Source organism: Emydura macquarii, unplaced genomic scaffold, assembly GCF_026122565.2.
Source record: "Emydura macquarii macquarii isolate MOO-44397 ecotype Brisbane River unplaced genomic scaffold, CSIRO-AGI_Emac_v2 contig_3343, whole genome shotgun sequence".
Classification (NCBI taxonomy): Eukaryota; Metazoa; Chordata; order Testudines; family Chelidae; genus Emydura; species Emydura macquarii.
In genome coordinates, this window is record NW_027133480.1 from 2,806,766 (window position 1) to 2,825,547 (window position 18,782).

The 18,782-nt window shown below is 37.6% G+C and overlaps 1 protein-coding gene across 8 annotated transcripts in view; it reads right to left on the reverse strand.

Moving 5' to 3' along the window:
* Positions 1-18,782, reverse strand: part of CUNH10orf90 (chromosome unknown C10orf90 homolog) — a 197,564-nt gene that overhangs the window by 85,175 nt on the left and 93,607 nt on the right. For 5 of the 8 annotated variants that reach the window (XM_067533408.1, XM_067533411.1, XM_067533410.1 and 2 more), the window contains one exon: positions 11,334-11,386. The exons of 2 other annotated variants lie outside the window; for them this stretch is intronic. Coding sequence is in view for 1 of the 6 variants with exons in the window: in XM_067533402.1 (XP_067389503.1) it covers positions 5,719-5,884 (166 nt within the window). In the remaining 5 variants the exon portion in view is untranslated. Of the gene's footprint in view, positions 1-5,718; positions 6,112-11,333; positions 11,387-18,782 lie in introns of those variants that run through there. One more of the 8 variants, XM_067533402.1, reaches the window with a different exon arrangement.

Sequence of the window (18,782 nt, forward strand, 5' to 3'; positions counted from 1 at the left end):
AGAGCGTAGCAAAAGAATATGGGGGGATGGGAGCTGCTGGGCCCTCCTCCACATAAAGATGAGGGGAGCTCAACATAGACTCTTCCCACAGGGTGGAGAGCTACCAACAACTCATAGCTTCTCAGTGAAGGATATATGGGAGGAAGAGATAGATGATGATAACCAAACTTTCCTTTGTGGTTGCTAGTATAGGTGTGACTATGGTATTGATAAATTGCTAGTACTTGTGTGACATCTCTTGCCTTTTCTCCCAAAGGTTTTAAAGTGCTTCACAAACTATATACACACAGCACCTCTGAAGTGCACCCCCTTTTAAGATGGCAGGTGGCAGCCAGACAGGTAACCAGTCCATTTCAACACAGGGGGAAGGTAACTATTAGTCAAACAGAACAAGACAAGCCTCTGTTCATAGGAGAAGTCCTGTGGGATAGTTAGAACACATTGCTTGCAGGCAGACTGGTTTGAAAGCAGAAAGCTGGTGAAGAGAATGTTTTGATTCAGGTTACGTTTTCTGTTTGGGACCCATCTCTTTTTTTAAAGTCTCATCTGATAGACCAGTGTGTCATAAACTGCACAATACAGTACTTATCTTATCTATCTGGGGAAGATGAAATGCTGTTTATACTGCCAGAGTCTGAACTTGCAACTCCAGGAAGTTTCTTAAGTAATCCAAACCTCATGCCTAGATCACTAAACTACAATCTCCACCTACTTCACACATGCCTATAGAATGTATGGACCTGATCCCGCCAGATGTTGAGTATCTTCAACTCCTGTTGATTCCCATGGGAATTACATGCATTTAACAATTAACATTAATTACATTGCATTACATTACATACAATTAATATTCATTCTGTGGTAGCAATTAGAGGACAAAGACAAGTCAGGGCCCATTGTTCTAGGCACTGTACAAATTTACAGTGAATGGAAGTCCTTGCCCTAAGAAGGTCACAGCTGAAAGAACAAAAATAACATGTGGATGAGAGAAATGAGCAGAAGAAGACAGAGTACGAAAACAATAGGGGTTTGGTACACAGGAGTTGTTTGCTCAACTCTTAACAAGTCAGTAGCAATAATCCCAACTCACCACCTGCCTCGCTATAATCAGATGGCAGTTTTCTGTATGTGCTGATGGCAGAGTTGAGTTTTAAGGCAGGACTTGAAGGAGGATAAGATGATTGCTGCATCAAATTTATGACATGCAGCACCTAAGCAGGGGTGCTCAGCACCTCATAGGGTCAGCCCTGACAGAAGTCTCAAACTTATGCTGTACATGTTAAATATTTCCGTACACCAACATATGTAAACTGTCTGCAGGAGGTCAGAAACTGGAGGCATTTCTATGGCCGAAGGAGTTTCATAAACGAAACCATAGCAACCCTCCTAAGTCTACAGGAGAAGCAGTCAGCAGTCTGACGTATCCACAGAGGCACAGTTTTTCCTTGCTTTCCTTGGCCTCATGCTAAGCATTTAATTTCATATGGAAGTGGATATATGAGACACTTCCCCCATACAGATATGTAAATATCAAATTAAATATTACAGTGCATGACACATTGTGCTGATTCAATTCTGACTGTAGGAAGGGACATCGAGCTGCCTTGCCAGAAGTTTTCCTCATTTTTGATTTCCTTTAAACAATTTTGGACTCAGAAAACATGTAGTTTTTGTCTTGTTTTCAGTAAGTTATTACTATGTATTTTCAGTGCAGACTGCTTTCTGGTGCACATTTTAAATATTACATTAGGTTAATAAGTAACAGTACAGTAGGTCAGATACCATTTGCCAATATTTAATTATTGGTTGCTTAAAGGTGTATATTGCTTATAGCTGCTCAACTCCCTGGGTGCATCACAAGAATATAAAGAAATCAAGAAATGTTATCCATCATGAATGCAAGACACTGACAACTAACTTTACCTGACAACAGAACTAACAGCCCAAGCTACATGCCCAAATCAAGGAAATCTATCAGTCACGCCTATGGCACTATACACAAAATATAATAAAAAAATCTAAGCATCCAGCTCCAACTCAAGTACCTATCTTGGCTAGGGAGTGAAAGGAGACTAGTGAATCCACCATGAAATGAATATGGTGCAGTGAGAATCATCATCAGCATGCTAATGATAGGTATACTATGAGGTATTTTGGGCTGTCATCCATTATTAAAAAGGAAAAGTGACCCACACACTGTAGTGCCCCACAAACCCAGATCTTGATGCAAGATGAGCAGGTGCCATTGCATGCCTCTGAATGGAATGAGCAGAGACATTCTAGAGCAGCCTCATTCTCTTTCCTTGATCCCACAGGCATTTTGACAAAACCGCACGGTCGGCCCTATCAAAGACTATTGAAATGGATAACAAAATCAGCATGGATACTTGACCCCTTTCCATCACCAGAAGGAGATCATTAAACAAAGATCTGAATGAAATATCTGTAATTCATCTAAAAATAGGATGAATGTACAGGCTCAGAGCTGTGGATTCTACACGTAATTCTGGTGACCTCCAGTAGGACGGTTGCACGATTTAATCCTATATTGACTATCCAACTCCCCTGATAAATTTCTTTACTCACATCATCATCCTTACTGGGTTATTGCAATAATTTAAAACTATTGGTTTGTTTTATTTTAGAATTTTTAAACAAATTGAAGCAAAGAGAAATGAGGCACACTAGAAGACAAGGATGCAATAACTCTGCATATGAGTGACTAAAAATAATATAATAAAACTCAGCACTTATTTTTAAACAAGCACTCTGCAAACAAGAGTACCCAGAATTATTCTCATGTAATAGATAAAAAATTAGAGAATTAGTCAAACTGTTGTTTATTATCTAATGCAACCACCATTACAAAAAGCCAACAGGTGTTTCATACCATCTTCAAATGATACATCATCATCCAGCACTATGATTTTATGATAATCATAGTATTCTCTTCCATTTTGTTCTTGTCCTTTCAATGTATATAGGAGAATATTTCCAGAACATGAGTGTTTTATCACTGCAACTATTGGCATGGTTACATTTCAACAGCAGCTCTATTATCACTACTAACATACAGGTCGAAGGTACCAAGAGTTGTCCAGGACTGTTTTTCCTATTGTTATCATCATACAGAGCTTTTCAGTGATGAGTTTTCACAATCTCCTATTGTAATAGTTACTGGTTGCACAGTGGTGTATATGTTCCCCTGCCCTCTGCTGAATGGAATGGCACACCTCTTCCAGTGTATGTGGTCACATCTACTCTAGTTACCTACCTGCAGTGTATATAAGCACCAGTACACCATAGGATAGGTTACAAGTGCATATGGAAACTTGTGTCTTTTTGTGCATCCAGAAATGAGAGACAGAGCAATCTTAGGCCTGGTCTACACCTAAAACTTAGGTTGACATAGCTACATTGCTCAGGGGTATGCAAAATTCATGCCCTATGAGACATAGTTAAGCCAATTTAGCTCTGGTGGTAGACACACCAATAAGTTGAGGGAAGAATTCATTCATTGACCTAACTGCCACTTCTCAAGGGGGTAGATTTACTACAGCGATGGAAAAACACCTTCCAATGCTATAGCAAATGTCTGTACTGTAACAACACAGCTGCAGGTAAGCCACTGTAGTGCTTGTAATGTAGATATACTCTTAGTCAGTATTCTCCCTTGGGGTTTAAATAACCCCAAAAAGGGAAGCTGTAGGCCTCCTCTCTGTATTGTCTCATGGATAAAGCAGCAAGTTTGTTTCAGAAGGATGGTGCCACACCTCTGGGACTCTGTAGAGATCAGTGAGCAGCTGCACCCTCTGAGGCACCAATTTCCCTGAGCTCCCCATGAAGGCCAACAGCACCATGCCACAGTTTGATATAAGCCCTAGTACTAATGCAGCTATAGACCCTTTCATTTCGCTCAAGTGATTGGAACCTATGTTTCTGGCACAGAAGTTCCCAAGTTCCATCTCCACTAATAACTACAAAGACTTGGCAGGAATGGAGTCATTACATTTTACCAGGGAGAGAGACCAGTTCTACTTATGTTATAGTCCAGTGCTTAAAGTTGCTTGAGACGGTATCATGGTGTTCTCTATTCTAAATGATGCATTCTCACCAGTGTAAAGCAAGGCAAAGTTTGCATGTTTTGTGTATTAAAAATTAATCTTTTACAAATAAAATAAATTAAGGTGAGCAGTGCTGTTCAGCACATCTCTACAATAAATCATACATATCTTGTACCTGGTTACGGACATATCTAATATTTTGTTCCATTTTTCTTTTTTGAACTTTTAAAAATAAACAGGACATTTTGTAAACTCTAATTTAATCGTAACACTTTACGGCATTTAAACACATCACTAAAAAACTGTGCTGCTCAAATTACATTGCACAACAGCCACGTAAGACAGTCAGTTATTTCCTGGTAAAACATGGGCCCTCTGCTACAATCCTTACTGATGTGAGTAACTCTGTTTAAGCCAATAGGTCTACTTCTGTGAATATTTCTATGAGTACAGGTTGCAAGACCACACCGCATATTTGTGTTGCTCTTTTTGTATACATGTCCTTATTTTCACCACTTTTTGTTTAAAATTTACCTAGGAAGTTACCTTAGTACATTACCTTAATACATATGGATATCTAAAGATAACATTTTCTTTTCAGCTCTTATAAATGTGATTCTTTTGGACATGAAATAAAAAGCTTACCATAACTGTCAAAGTGAAGAAAACAAAGTACATCAAAAGCAGAATATACACCACCTATACCACCCCACCCCACCCCCCAAAAAAATCAGTATTTTCACAAGAAAAAGTGAATCACATTTTGGTGTCTCATCTTAGACATTGATTATTTATTTCCAATTCTTTTTAATATGAAAAATTCTACTTAGTGAGTTGAAAAGTGAGTTCTATTGGAATAATATAAACATTTCTTAAATACTGAGTTTTTTTCATTGCTCAATTAAGACTATGTAAAATAATACAATTTTAGTGGTGCTGACTAACAAAACATTCAGATGCTTTTCTCACTTATTCTAGTGGAAACAGACACCAAACATTGCTTGCCCACGGTTATGTATTTTACATGCACAGCATCTGTCATTTCTTTCCTTAGAAAAATAGGATTCATTACTAATGCTGCTTTCAACTAATTTATGCTACATCAGTATAGTTTATGTAACTTACAAGAATGTTACACTGTTCTCTATTTCTATTCCCAGTTTAATCAAAAATGTGTTTTACTGCATAAAGCAACAACAATACAAGGTATACATAAATAGCAACTTACAGCAGAGAACCAAAATACCTTATGCAGAGTAATATTCTGGTTTCTTTTGGCCTATCCAGTTTGATACTGTGTCACATTAGTCTTTCTTTTGCTTGCAAGAAACCAGATATTGGATCAGAGATTTATTTTTGTTTAAATTTTATTAGGATTTGATTGTTAAGGAAAAATAATGCAGATCAGTTTTTAGAAGTTTTGATTTTAACTTTAAAGACAATTGCTGTTACATCTTTTCAAAGGTTAAAACAATATGCAGAACTGTAGTTCATTGGTATTATTAGTTTTATGCATTTATTTTAAAAATAAAAACAAGGCAAACTATTCAATATTCTTTTTCCAAGATGCAGAAAAACATTGCACATTACATTTGCCATGAAATCTAAAACAATTTCCAACTAATTTGGAAAAACTCAACTTGTGCAAACTTACCAAAGCAACATTCTTTCTCCAGAGAGGAGTTGTTTATGGTAAAATAAATTTGAGACACAAAAGGCTTGATTTCCTGGGTCCATTTTGCATAAAGTTTAGCTTTTAAATCCATCTGAATGTATTCTGTACAGTTCAAGAACATGGGTTTCCTTTCTCCAGAAGGCATATTTGTGATCTCTAGTCTGTTTCAGTTGAAATGTTTTATGGCCTTCCTCTGACTAGGCCAGCGGCCACTTGTTGCAATGGTAACAGGAAAAGCAAGGATCTGCCTTCTCAGTCGACAGGCATGAATAATTAATGTATTTTCACCTCCCATCATTAGCATTCCATTCAAGCAACACAAATGAAGCGATTCATTTCTTTTGTCTTCAAAAAAAGCTCACTGGATTAATGAGGGTTATCTGTGAAGATAAAACCTGGGTCTGCTGATTTATTTAGTCTGATTAGTTAGTATTTGTGTGTCTAACTGCAGGCTTTATTGACAACATATAAATTGTCAGTGCATTTCCAACCTTATTCAGGCAGGCACTGTTACATTCAGCTACAGCAACAATATCTGACTGCAGCACATGAATGTTTCATTTTCTTGACTTTAAAATATAAGCTGGTGTTCTTTGTTTCTGAATGCCTTCTTGAGCAAAGTTAAGAACAGATCTAGAGGCATAATGCTTGCACATGTTTCTCTAATGACCTCTTGGTGTTTTAGATAACACTTGTTTTCGAAATCTTCCAGTTCTCAATGGAAATGAGAGAGAAAAAATTGCAAATTAAAAATATCAGCTTTCAAAAAATAATATTTTGGTGGTCATTTATTTCATTTTGACAATTTCATTTTCATCTAAAATTTCTATGCTAAAATAATGCTAACATTGATGTTTGTCAAACATTTCCGTAAAGAAGAGAAGTTACTGATCCCTGCTTTCTGGGTCCTGTTCAAGAGAGTGATTAGGGCAATTGTAGTGCAGTCCATCTACTTCACATATAAAATATATGTGGGTGAACAGTAGCTTGTGGTTGATTGCATTTGAAAGCTGCAGAGATGTTGAGTAGCATCAGCATTAAGATATGGCCCCTATAGCTATTACCATGAGGATATCATCTTTTACTGCCACTAGTGCTGTTGACAGTTCAATAGGTAATTCTTTACATTGCAAAGTGTTGTCATTGTCAATACATTATTCATTCAAGCTGATACCTTCCCTACAAAATCAAAGCAACATACACACACATAGGGTTCCTGATATTTTAAACAAATAGGATGACACAAGATTAACCTATTGTATACTCATATAAATGTTTTCCTTCTAATCAGAACTCATCTTGAAAGGGTCACAAAAATGCTTCCCCCTCCAACCTCCTTATAAAGATTTTGCTAAGGACAAACTGACCACATTCAGTGCAAAACAAAGATATGTACTTTTATACTGTATAGTTCATAACTGATATTTGTACATATGTATCAATCACCAATATTCACATACTTCAGTTTTACCGTATTAAAATTGTAACCTATGTATGTATTTATTATTAGAGTATATCTAGAATATATTAAGTTATAGCATAGAATTGGAAATGATTTGTACATGTTCCAGGTCTTCATAATTAAACATACTGTATATTTTATATAATATTACCTAGAGAAAATGTATCTTGTGTTTATGGAGGGAAAGGATGATCATTTGACTTAAAGAACTCGTTTGGGAGTGAGGAGATCTGTGACTAAGTGTCTACAGACACCTCCAAAATTGCTATCATTGTAGTATCTAGCTACTGTAGTTCGGTTGCAGAAAATCAGTGAGATGTAGACAGCAGGTCAGTCAATCATTCAATTCTTCATCCTACCATCTGGTTTACCCATCATTGCTAGCTGCCTTTCAGTGTGTTGTCTGTTTTCCTTTCCTGCTTCTCTGGTTCTTTGACCAAGTCTTGGACTTATTGTTGAGGCGGCCTACCAACAGTTCCCTCAAGTCTATGACTAAGCGAGCATCAGTATAACAAGCTAGCTGATTGTAGCTACTGTGATGAGTTGTGGCAGGAGAGGCAATTCCGTGAGATAGTATAGGTGTATCCCTTTAAGGGTTTGTAGAGCAGTAGCAGTGCATAGCCTTATTTTATGATGGGGTTATGCATTCTACTGTGACATTGTTTTCCATTTGTATTTTTAAAATACCAGAAAAACAAAGTATTTTAAAAATGTCAAGCTGTGAAACAAATGACAAAAGCCAGAAAATTCAAAGATAATGCTGATTCCTTAACTGACGCCATTAACTCAGGAACACGATGTAAGCCTAGAACAGCAGGATTTAACTGAATTTCCAAGCTTTTGTTTGTTTTTGTCATGCCTAAACATTTTGTACATTTAGGGGGCACATATTGATACATTATTTTGTAAGCTAGAGGGCAGATTCACCACATGGGGAAGGTAAAATAAAACCCAAGTTATAGTTCAGTCCAAGGCTCTTTGCTCAGAGCTGACTTGCCACAAAAAGATTCAAAGCAAAAGCAAAGCAATTCAGCATGAGCAGCATGTATAAGAGGCTGGGGAAGGCTAAGCCTCCCCAAAAAAGGCTGGCCATGCAAGAGGGCAAATGCCGTGTGGATCATCTCCCTTTGGAGGTGCACCAGGCTGCTGCCTTTGGAGCTCCAGAAGTGAAGCTCCCTAGAAGTGGAGCGGGCCACCAGCGCCTGGGCTGTGGCCCCACCAGCGCTCTGCCCCATGGACCCGCCCCTGCTCAGACTCCTCCTCAGAGGCCCCACCCTCACTCTGCCTCTTCCACCAACCTCCCCCCACTCCCTGCCACTTGCTCCTCTCCTCCGCAGACAGGAGTGAGTGGGTGGGCCTCAGGGAAGAGGCAGAGAGGTGCAAGCTGTGAACGGGGGGGCTTTGGGGGAAGAGGCAGAGAGGGGCAAGCAGCAGGCAGGGCGGGCCTCAGGGAAGGAGGCGGAGCATGGGTGGGGTCTTGTGGGGAGAGGCAGAACAAGTGCGATGCCTCGGGGGTAGGGCTACGGTCTGGGCAATGGTAATCTTCCACATTTCTAGGGAGCTTCCAGTGATTGAGTGTAAGCCTCCTCAAAAGGAGAACTCATGCACTGCCTATCCAACTCAGATTCTACCCAGCAGAGGTATTTCCATCTTTTTCCAAGATAGGAAAGGAGAGGTCACACCCTTCCTGAGTGTCTTAACTGGTCCCTATGGAGGGGCTTCCGTCAGGGTCTTACCTCAACACTCATCTTCACCAGACTTAGTCAGGAGCGTTCCTTTATAGAGCTTCCAATAGTCAGCTCATTGCTATCATCCTGTGCCTATTCTGGAGACTACAGTTCCCATGAACCCCCAAGCTTAAAGAAGTCCCCACAACAGACTCACTGGCTGTGCCTATACTTACATATATCAGTACATAAATTTTGCAGCAGCATGTTATTTACCCCCTAGAATGCAAAGGCTCTTTTGGATACATGATAGATTGGTTTAGTAGTATCACCCTGGAGACTTGCATGACACTTCCTATTGTAACACTGTCTTCAGTTACTTATAGCTTTGCCAAACTTTAGCTCTTTGGGCTGAAGTTTTCCGTGTCATGTGACTGCCTTAGGTTGAATTTTTGAGGGAAAATTTCAGTCAAACTGGCTCAACTGTTTCTAATATTGAGTTTAGTGAAAGATACATGGTTTTGCCCAAGTTAAAAAATTCTGGTAACTATTTCTTTAAGAAGCTCTAGCATCCCCTATACTCAGGAGCAGATACTTGAAATTTGGCATGGAGGTATGTGCCTTTTGTTCTTTCTCGCAAAAGTCAGCCAAACTTTAGCCAAGTCATAAGTCTTTGAAAAAGTCAGTTCACATATGGTCAGTAGAAACTTGCTGGAGATTTGCAACTAAATTCCCTGAGGATTCCATCCACACAGGCAACTTTAATATTGGCTTTTCCTAACTTTTAAATGCTTGATTTTACAGACTTAATAATGTTCTTTTAACACCTGTATTTTTGTTTATAGTATGTTTATAGGCACATTCAAAAGATCCATTAAGCATGCAGCTTTGCCTACCCATTAATACAATAAAAGTCCTTGTGTAGTTTTTCATGAAGAAAAAGATAGCATGAATACACAAAATGTATTTGTCTTATTTCTGCTCCATTGTTGGGTACATATAATTCACGCATTATATAAATCTTTACAATGAGAAGAAAATAGCCTTAAGGTTGGTTGGAAAGACAGAAGCAGCAGTACAGATAAATAGGCTACACATATAATATGCTGAGTTTTTTTTTCTACGCATTAAATAAAGCAACTAAATATTCACTTTCAGTATAATTAACCTTCTATCTTTCCTCATTAGGAAATGATTTTACAGGCACTGAGCATTTTCAGTTGCAACAGAGTCAATAGGAGATGAGAGGACCCAGCACTTTCTGGGCCACACTCATTTAGGCCACAATATGGTAACTAATTCCACTTGGACAGGCCCCTGCATTCATACAAAATCTCTTTGACTTCAGATGGTCTCTGCTTCAATCCAGGCTCACTGTTTGGGGCTCTGAGACCTTGTCTACACTGCTGACTTACTAACTTTCCCTTATCGTGGAGTCTCCACTGAGCTGCGCCAACAGGAAATGCCCTGCAGTTGACGTAGCCTTACTCTTTTCGTGGGGGTAGATTTATGGTGTTGACCAGAGAGCACTTCCAGGATTGATTGAGCTGGTCTCAACTGCCCACTCAATCGATCCCGCGGAATCAATCCTGCAGTGCCGGCACAGCCCTGCCAGTGTAGACATATCCTGTCTCTAGGAGGAGGGTCCAAATTTTCACTTTCTATAAGTATCCAAAGGATGGTACAGTTTCTCAAGTTGACAACAGTTGAGCCAAAATTTTAGTAATTGTTCTGGGCTTTACTACTTGGCATTTCTACTTGCTGAAATGACTCCTGCAACAATTTTATAGCAGAACATAAGTGGAAAGCTTTGACACTGGAAAAGGGAGCTGTACCAAATGCTATTTGCCCTCAGCAGTTTCACAGTCATTGTCCCACAATGTTCTCTCTGATTCTACATGAAAACTACTTTTTTAAACTTCATTTAGATATTTTTTCCCCAAATTTCTTGGGTTTTTTTTTCTTTATTTATTATAGGAATACAAAAAAATCTGAAATTACAAAATGTCTTTCTTTCACATTCTTGTAATTTAAAAATTAGCAGATTAGTTTATTTCAGTTTTGACTACCAGTGATGTTCCCCCAGACCTTGTCCACTACTGATGAAATCCTGACCCCACTGAAGTCAATAGGTGTTTTGCCATTGACTTTGTTGAGGACAGGATTTCACTTAAAATCTTTTTTGTTTGTTTCACCCTCTTATTGCATCTGGTCTGTTATTTAGATTTTGAGGTCTCTGCAGCAAAGGTTCTCTGTTACATGTATCTATAGCACTAGCTAGTACTATGGGGCACTGATCCTGGTTTGAAATTCCTAGATAGTATCTTAATACAAATAATTAATCATCTTGGCTGACAGAAAGACTTCATTGGAAAAAGTGATATAACTTCAAGTATACTGCAGCGTGAATGGCACTGTTATAACACAGCATTTGATATTAAAGGCCTGCAATCATATTCACTTACACAGATCCCTATGGTCATGAAAACTCCCATTGTTTCAACTGCAGGACTGGAACCTAAAAAAAAAGACAAAATCACCCTGAAAGGTTCATATCAAAGTTACAATAAATTATGTTAACAGGGAATCTCTTTATTCAGGCAAGGGCCTGGTGCAAAGGGAATTTAAAATTTACAAAGAATTTGATCCCTCCTAATTTTGAGGAATCAAAAATAGATGCAGTCTATAATTTCTTCACCTTGATTTAGCAAAAAAGGATATTTATGAATCATTTTCTGTATTACCAGGAGTCTGTGACAAAGATCAAGCTAAACAGAATAACTATTCTGTAAAAATAGACGTGCCTACTGCTGAATGATTATGTTCAAGAGCAGTTTGTACAAAGCAGAAGCATTTGCTTTTTGCCTCATTTTAGTTCCTGTAATAAACAGAAACATAAATTGAGTCAATATTTATTGTCTAAACTGACAAAGCATTTGAAATGGCCTGTATTTACTAAATTATTTCTCTCCTAAAGGCTTTAAAATTTAAAATGAGCTATTTAATTGCCTAGTAAATATTTGTTTTTAATTGTGCTCATAACACTTACATAGAAATATATACCATAGCTGACAGCATTATACACCTAGGATAAATACCACAACCTCTGGACACGGGACACAGATTCTTCTTTACATCCCTGTTTATTAACAAGCAATATTTGTTTACCCTCAACTTAAATTTTCTAGTTTGCATTTCAGTGGAAACATGACAACCAAGGAATGTTACCATCAAAAAAATCTTAAAAATGTAAATGAAAATTATGGGAATGGACAAATGAACGTCTAATATATTCTTGCCAAAAACCCTTGATTCCCAGCAGCACCAAGAGCCGAGTTTGTGAAGAGAGGCGCCATATCATCAACTGGTATCATTTGGTGTAGCTCCATAGAATTTAGTCTATGTCTTTGTCTTGATGCTTCTCTCTGCACATTTACTCTAAGAGCTGATCTTTTCTCTCCATCCACATAGTTAAAACTTTCTGCCAGGCCCTCATCATCTTGTGTATTAGGTACTGCAATCTCCTCCTCTCCACCCTTGACAAATCTCTTCTTGCCCCATTTATATCCTCACTTCAACCACATCACTCCTCCATTGGCTCCCCATTTTCCACAGCATTAAACATAAACTACTGGTCTTCACTTTTAAGGCCTTTCATGGCCTATTTCCACCTTTTCTATCATCTCTTATATGCTACTGTAGTGTCGATTCCTCCATCCAGTCTGCCAGCAATGTCAGCTTTCATTGCCATCTGCCATATTTTCCAAAAGCACCTTTGTCCTGTATCTCATGCCAGCCATTATGGTTAGAAGTAGCTCCCCACTAGGCAAAGCCACTTACATTTTCTTCTTTCAAATCCTTCCTTAAAACTCATCTTTGCCATGATTCCAAAAAACACTTGACAATGGTTAGGCAATTAGTATCCTGTGACTATTGTTTATCACACTGATTATTGTTGTCCCATTGTTATCTGGTGTTCCCCTTGTCATATGGCTGTAGCCACCTGTTGTCTCAGCATTTACTTAGATTGTAAATTCTTTGGGGCAGGCACCGTCTTCTTCTTATGTGTTTGTACATTACCTAGTACAACAAAGCTTCTAAGTGATACCACAACACAAAGAAAAATAATAATCTGCCTCAGGGAATTCACAGAACCACAAGTGGTAACATTAGCAAGCTGTCTTTTGGTAATGTTCTTACACTGTTCAACAAAACCAATTAGCTCTGGAGTACTAGGTCATCTCCTTGTCACTGCTTAACAAGTAAATTGTATAATTTAGCACTGAAATGTGTACAGTTCCTCCATTTAAAATCCATACTCAAATACACCTTTGCCATAATTCCACTCTGAGGCACAGTTTTCTATTGTGGATGTCCCTGTTGAATGCTGTGCAGCCAATACACCTACTGTATATTCCAGGGTAAACAATACATATGAGAGAGAGACAGACAGACAGACAGACACACTCATGGCCTATTCAAATACCTGTAATAGAGCCTCAATTAGGTTCTCATTTTTATTTAGAAATATATAATTTCCCATGACATACGGCCACAGTCAAGATCAGCAGAGGCATCGAAGCTTGAGCTCCCATAATGTACATGAGACAACAGGACATCCTTTGTGAGAGGCCCTCATTTTTAGAAGTCACTGCTAAGCTCCTGGTCTGACAGAGCCCAGCATGCTGAAAAGCCTTCTCCTCCCATCCCACCATCCCTGCCTTTTTTCTAAGGCTATTGTTTATGGATAGTCTTTTTTAATTATTGTGATGTAGTTTATAGGCTAAGCACTCAGAGCACAAGGTGGTCATCTCTAGTTACATTTTAGAAATCTGAAGAAATAAATATGATTTGTGTTAAGGAATTCAGAAAATGAATGCATGCTAATGGAGTACATCACTGAAATGTGATGCCACATTTTTAGGGCTGTATTCATCTCTTATATCAATATAAATCAAGAGTAACTGACATCAATGGAATTAAACTGGCATATTTGAGATCCCAATCAGGTCCTTAAATTGTTTATAAAATTTCCCAGTTGATTGTAAGGCAACTGACGTATCCACAGCACTGATTAATAGATCTAGCTCATTCATTCAGAAACAGATGTACATACACACACACTAACACACTCAATTTCTCAGCCTGTGAAAGCCGGCCATTACTTTTGACAAATAACTACATGGCAGCAAGCAAGACAAAGCAAGAAGAAAGTTATTTGCAAATTTTCAATTGTCTTTGATAACTAAATAATATTACCTCAGCATTTTCAGTTCTCCCTGTACTAAGTTGCTTAGTCATTAGATCTTCTTATTAAATTTAAAATTGAAAAAAAAAAACCCGAAACCAGTAAGCTAACATGATGTGCATGTGCAAGCCCATAATGTTACTCCATGCTTTCCTTCCTCCATTACCTTTCTCTGTTGCATTTCCCCCAATCAGTTTTGATTGTAAATTCTTCAAGGCCCTGGATGAAATCTCGACCATATTGAAGCCAATGGCAAAATTCCTGTAGACTTCAATAGGACCAGTATTTCATCCTTGCTATTTAAAGTACTAAGCATCTTTTTGGTGCATACTTTGATTGCTTTATCATTTGCTGATACTGTGCTTTATGTTAAGTGAAATGTATAGGCACAACAACCTATATGATCAAGAACAATTGGCTAGAAGGAATAACTCCATTATTCACTGTTTGAGATTTCACATTTTCTCTTTGGCCAGGATCCTACTTCCCAACTCTATTCCCAACTCCCAATTACATCACCACCATAATGCAAATCTATGAAAACTAGCCTTCACAAAAAATGTATAGCCTTTTTCCCTGGTCTGCTGAGAAGCCACTGACCTCTTCAAATAATTCAAAGGGGGAAAACAGCTAGGAGATAAAGGTTTGTCTGATATTGCAAATAATGCTAGGCAGGATGTAGAGTTCCAGGGAGTTCAAATGAATGAGAGGCCTGAGGTAAATTAAAACCTAAAACAGGTCAATTAGGTTGACTGACAGGATTATGTGCTAAAATTTAGGAAAACAAAACCGTGAGTTAGAGGATAATGCAAACGCTATTCCCACTTCCATATAGTTAATTTGGATATCTGCATTGGGTGAGGGGCATTGGGGGTTCCACATAATAAAAATAAAGCATTTGCAAATAATGTGGATGTCTATAATTTTCAAAGTCACGGAAATTAGAGAGGCAAAAGACTGTTAGATCAAGCAGCCCCATCACCCAATACGGTATTACAATTTCAGTAGACGTAATCAAGAGCAGGATTTCATCTCATGTAAGAAAACTAGATGTTATAGAGGTGAATCTTTTGGGATAGAGCTGGTTTATGGTAGATGGGGATATGCGGTTAAGGGTAGGGAGGCAGAGTTAAGGAGGATGTGGGATAGTAGGAAGAAGTTGCTTCGGTGTGACTGAACTGTACAGAGCACAGGTCAGAGAATCGTGTACAAAGGTGGATGTATATGTTTGTTTATACTATGAAATATTAACATGTGGCTCAGGAGTGGTCATGCTTAAGCTTAGAAGATAGGTGGTTACAGCTACAAAGCTTATAAGCTTTGTTGTACTGCATCGGAGATCAATAACGTCATAGTGTTGAATACAGAATTTAGGCACACCATAATTTCTAATGGCTGCATCTTTGTCCACAGTCATTAAATTCTACAGTAGCCAACACAGAGACCATAAAGCCCACAAACTGTACTTATGGGCCTTGCAAATTCAGCAAGAATAAACAGAGCACTAATGCTCTAAAGAAACACTGGCTATAATTTAGAATATTGATGGAAAATATGAAAACAACAAATGAAAAAGGAACGCCAAAACAGTAAAATTAGGCATAGACATTGGTTTACTTGGAGAATAAAAGTGTAAAATAAGTTTGAAGTCTTTTGACTAATCTCTTCATGGGTTGTGGTGGGACACACACACACACACACACACACACACACACACACTCAACAACCCTACAACAGTTATCAAAAAGTTAAAAACCTGAGGCCTGATTCCCCTCTCACATTACTTTTGTCTCAGGGTAATTCCATTAACTTCTGTGGTTCCTCTTGATTTACACCAAAGAAAGTGAAAGGAGAATTGAGCCCCTTTATTTTTTCAAACATAAACAATCTGAGAACATCCTGCTTAAATAACCTGAAATTTCCCACTTTCACTACCAAATAAAATGTCCATTGGAACATGACTAAGGCCCTACATTTGTAAACAAACAAACACATGATTAAGTTTACACACATGGGCAATAGTTAACTGTTTGCAAAATTAGAACCTAGAATATGTAAATATTAAGGATGAACAGAGGTTTTTGCAAAAGCTAAAGGTGTGATCAAATCTGGAATAGAATAGAATCTGTTTGACAATCTTCACTATTGAGTCTCAATCATGCTCCATAAAATGTATAAGTGAAAAAATCCTTCATTTTATCACTTTTTAAAACATCAACAGGAATGTTACACATTTTACCATTGTCTGCTTTTATAACAGTTATTTAATTAAGTGGCTCTTTTCAGTGTTCTATTTCAGTTGCTGTTGGCATGTAAGCAGGTCCTTCAAAAGGAAGCAATCATAAACTCTTAGATGGGTTTATTCAGCTGTGACATTTCTAAGCTGATTTAAGCAGTATGTCAAAATTGAGTGAAATTAATTAGTTTACTACAGAGCTTTACTGTCTCCAACATTCAGTAAAAAGTAATGCAAAATAGTAGTAGGAATCAGTTCTACATCATTCCATTTTTTTAAACTAAATGATCTGCAAGATTTTAGGTTAAGCTTGAAAAACTGCAGAAGAATTACATAAAAGCACAACCAAACTATTGTTACATATCTTTTTAGGATATTGAAAATATGTTCTCTCTAATATAGGGGTGCAAATCATCTGCTGATTTAAATTGTCATAGGCTCATTGATTATCTACCCCCTAGTATATTATAAGCATGCATATATTTGTATATTGATAGAGACATGTATATCTAATATAGATCAATATCTAAAAACAAACAAAACACACACAAAAAAGAGAATATTCTTTTGTCCGCAAAATTACACATCTGCTTAATTTGTTCTTGATTCTGTTCCCATTGGAACAAAACTCCCATTGGCCTCAATGGTAAAAAAGAAGGCCCTTATACTCTAATTTCAGCTGTCTTCTTGTGAGAGCTCCCATAGGAACTATGCAGTGTATTTCATGAATCTTAGTAGATATCTGAACTACTATATTTTGGAAGCCAAAATTATAAGATTGTCAAGCTGTTCAAGCAATGAAATGAATATTGGAAGGAAAGAATAAGAGACAGTAGTTGGATTATGTCCACATCCACTCCTCTGAGATGCTGGAGCAGACAATTGCCTTCTGGTTCTTACTAAAGCTTTCTAAGGTTTAAGTGCTTCAGTGATAGCTTGGTATACAATTATAGGTGGATTAGAGAAACTGGTAATAGGGGATTTTTGCTCTAATTTTCTTTCAATTGTTAATATTAATTACAGTACTTTTTTCTCTTCATAATGCAATAAACATGAACCACATCTTTAAAGAAGCATTTTATCTTACTAGCAAACTTGTGCTGGCTTTTTCTTTATAAGAGCTATACAGAATACAGAGCGGCTTGGGAACATAGGAGACAGAACATGGACAAGAACTGCACTAAGACAATGGAACTCACCACCAGAACCGATAAGAATGACCAATGATTTCATCACATTAATAATTTAATTCAAAATCCATCTCTTTGACTTAGCTTTCCCTCAATAAATTTGTCAAACTCACACACGACAGCCAGACAACACACCCACACACAAAAACTGCAAACTAATCAGGCTACTTCACCCACAGGCTGGAAAGAAAGAAGTGAGAAAGTTATTCTTCCTTCTATTTTTAAACACTTTGGGAAGTGCTCAGATACTCTCTGATGGAGGCCTTAAATACTTAGAGGAGACAGAGAAAGTTAAATATTATTGTGGAAACCATATGTGTTGATAAAAGCAATTAGCTTTCACCACCAACATTTTCCAGCATGTGTGTAACAACAAATGTGATTATTTATTATTTGAAACAAAATTTTGATGATATTTTCTAAGTACTTAGCATGGGGTGGGTAACTTTACTAAATTCTTTCAAGGGTGCGTTTGTCACTTTTTGAATACAAAACAAATTCTAGGCTGACATTTATGATATACTCAGTCATGATTAGGAATATGGATTTTTCCCATGGGCATGGGGGAAAAATGTACAAAACAGATAATATCCAGAAGTCCCTTATCTACTCATACTGGATTAGAAAGACACAAAGTAACTCCAGCAACAAGCAAACAAGAATCTTTTTAGATCATATTAGTAAACTTAAAAATCTTGTTGCATTTATAAGGAAGTCACTTATCTTTATGCCTGATCCTACAAACACTTATTACTGAGCATGAGCTTGCTACCAGAAATAATTCTATAGGAAACACTGAACTCTGACGTAAGTGTTTGTAGGACGAGACCCTTCAGCAGATAATTTTTAATCAAATAATTATATTTGTAGATTTTTCTAGGGGGTCTATGTTATGTCCAGAGTATATATGGAGAGAAGTTAAATAAAAATCATCAAACCCTTGCTGGAAGGTTGCATCGTAAGTCCACTTTTATTCTTAGACTCCAGAAACGTAACACACCCTAATCAAAACCAGAAAGACAGAAAGCAGGCAGCTCCCTAAAGCATTAAAATACTGTAGTTAGATCACAGAGATTATTATAAGAGGAAACACACCCAGAGAAGGTGAAGTGTATTTCCAATGGATGCCTTTCAGACTGTAACACTTTTGGTTCATATTGTGGCAAATTAACTGTGGAAGATTCAGGTCTCTCCAAACATAGACTCAGGACCATTCTTAAATTTAATCGTTTATATATAC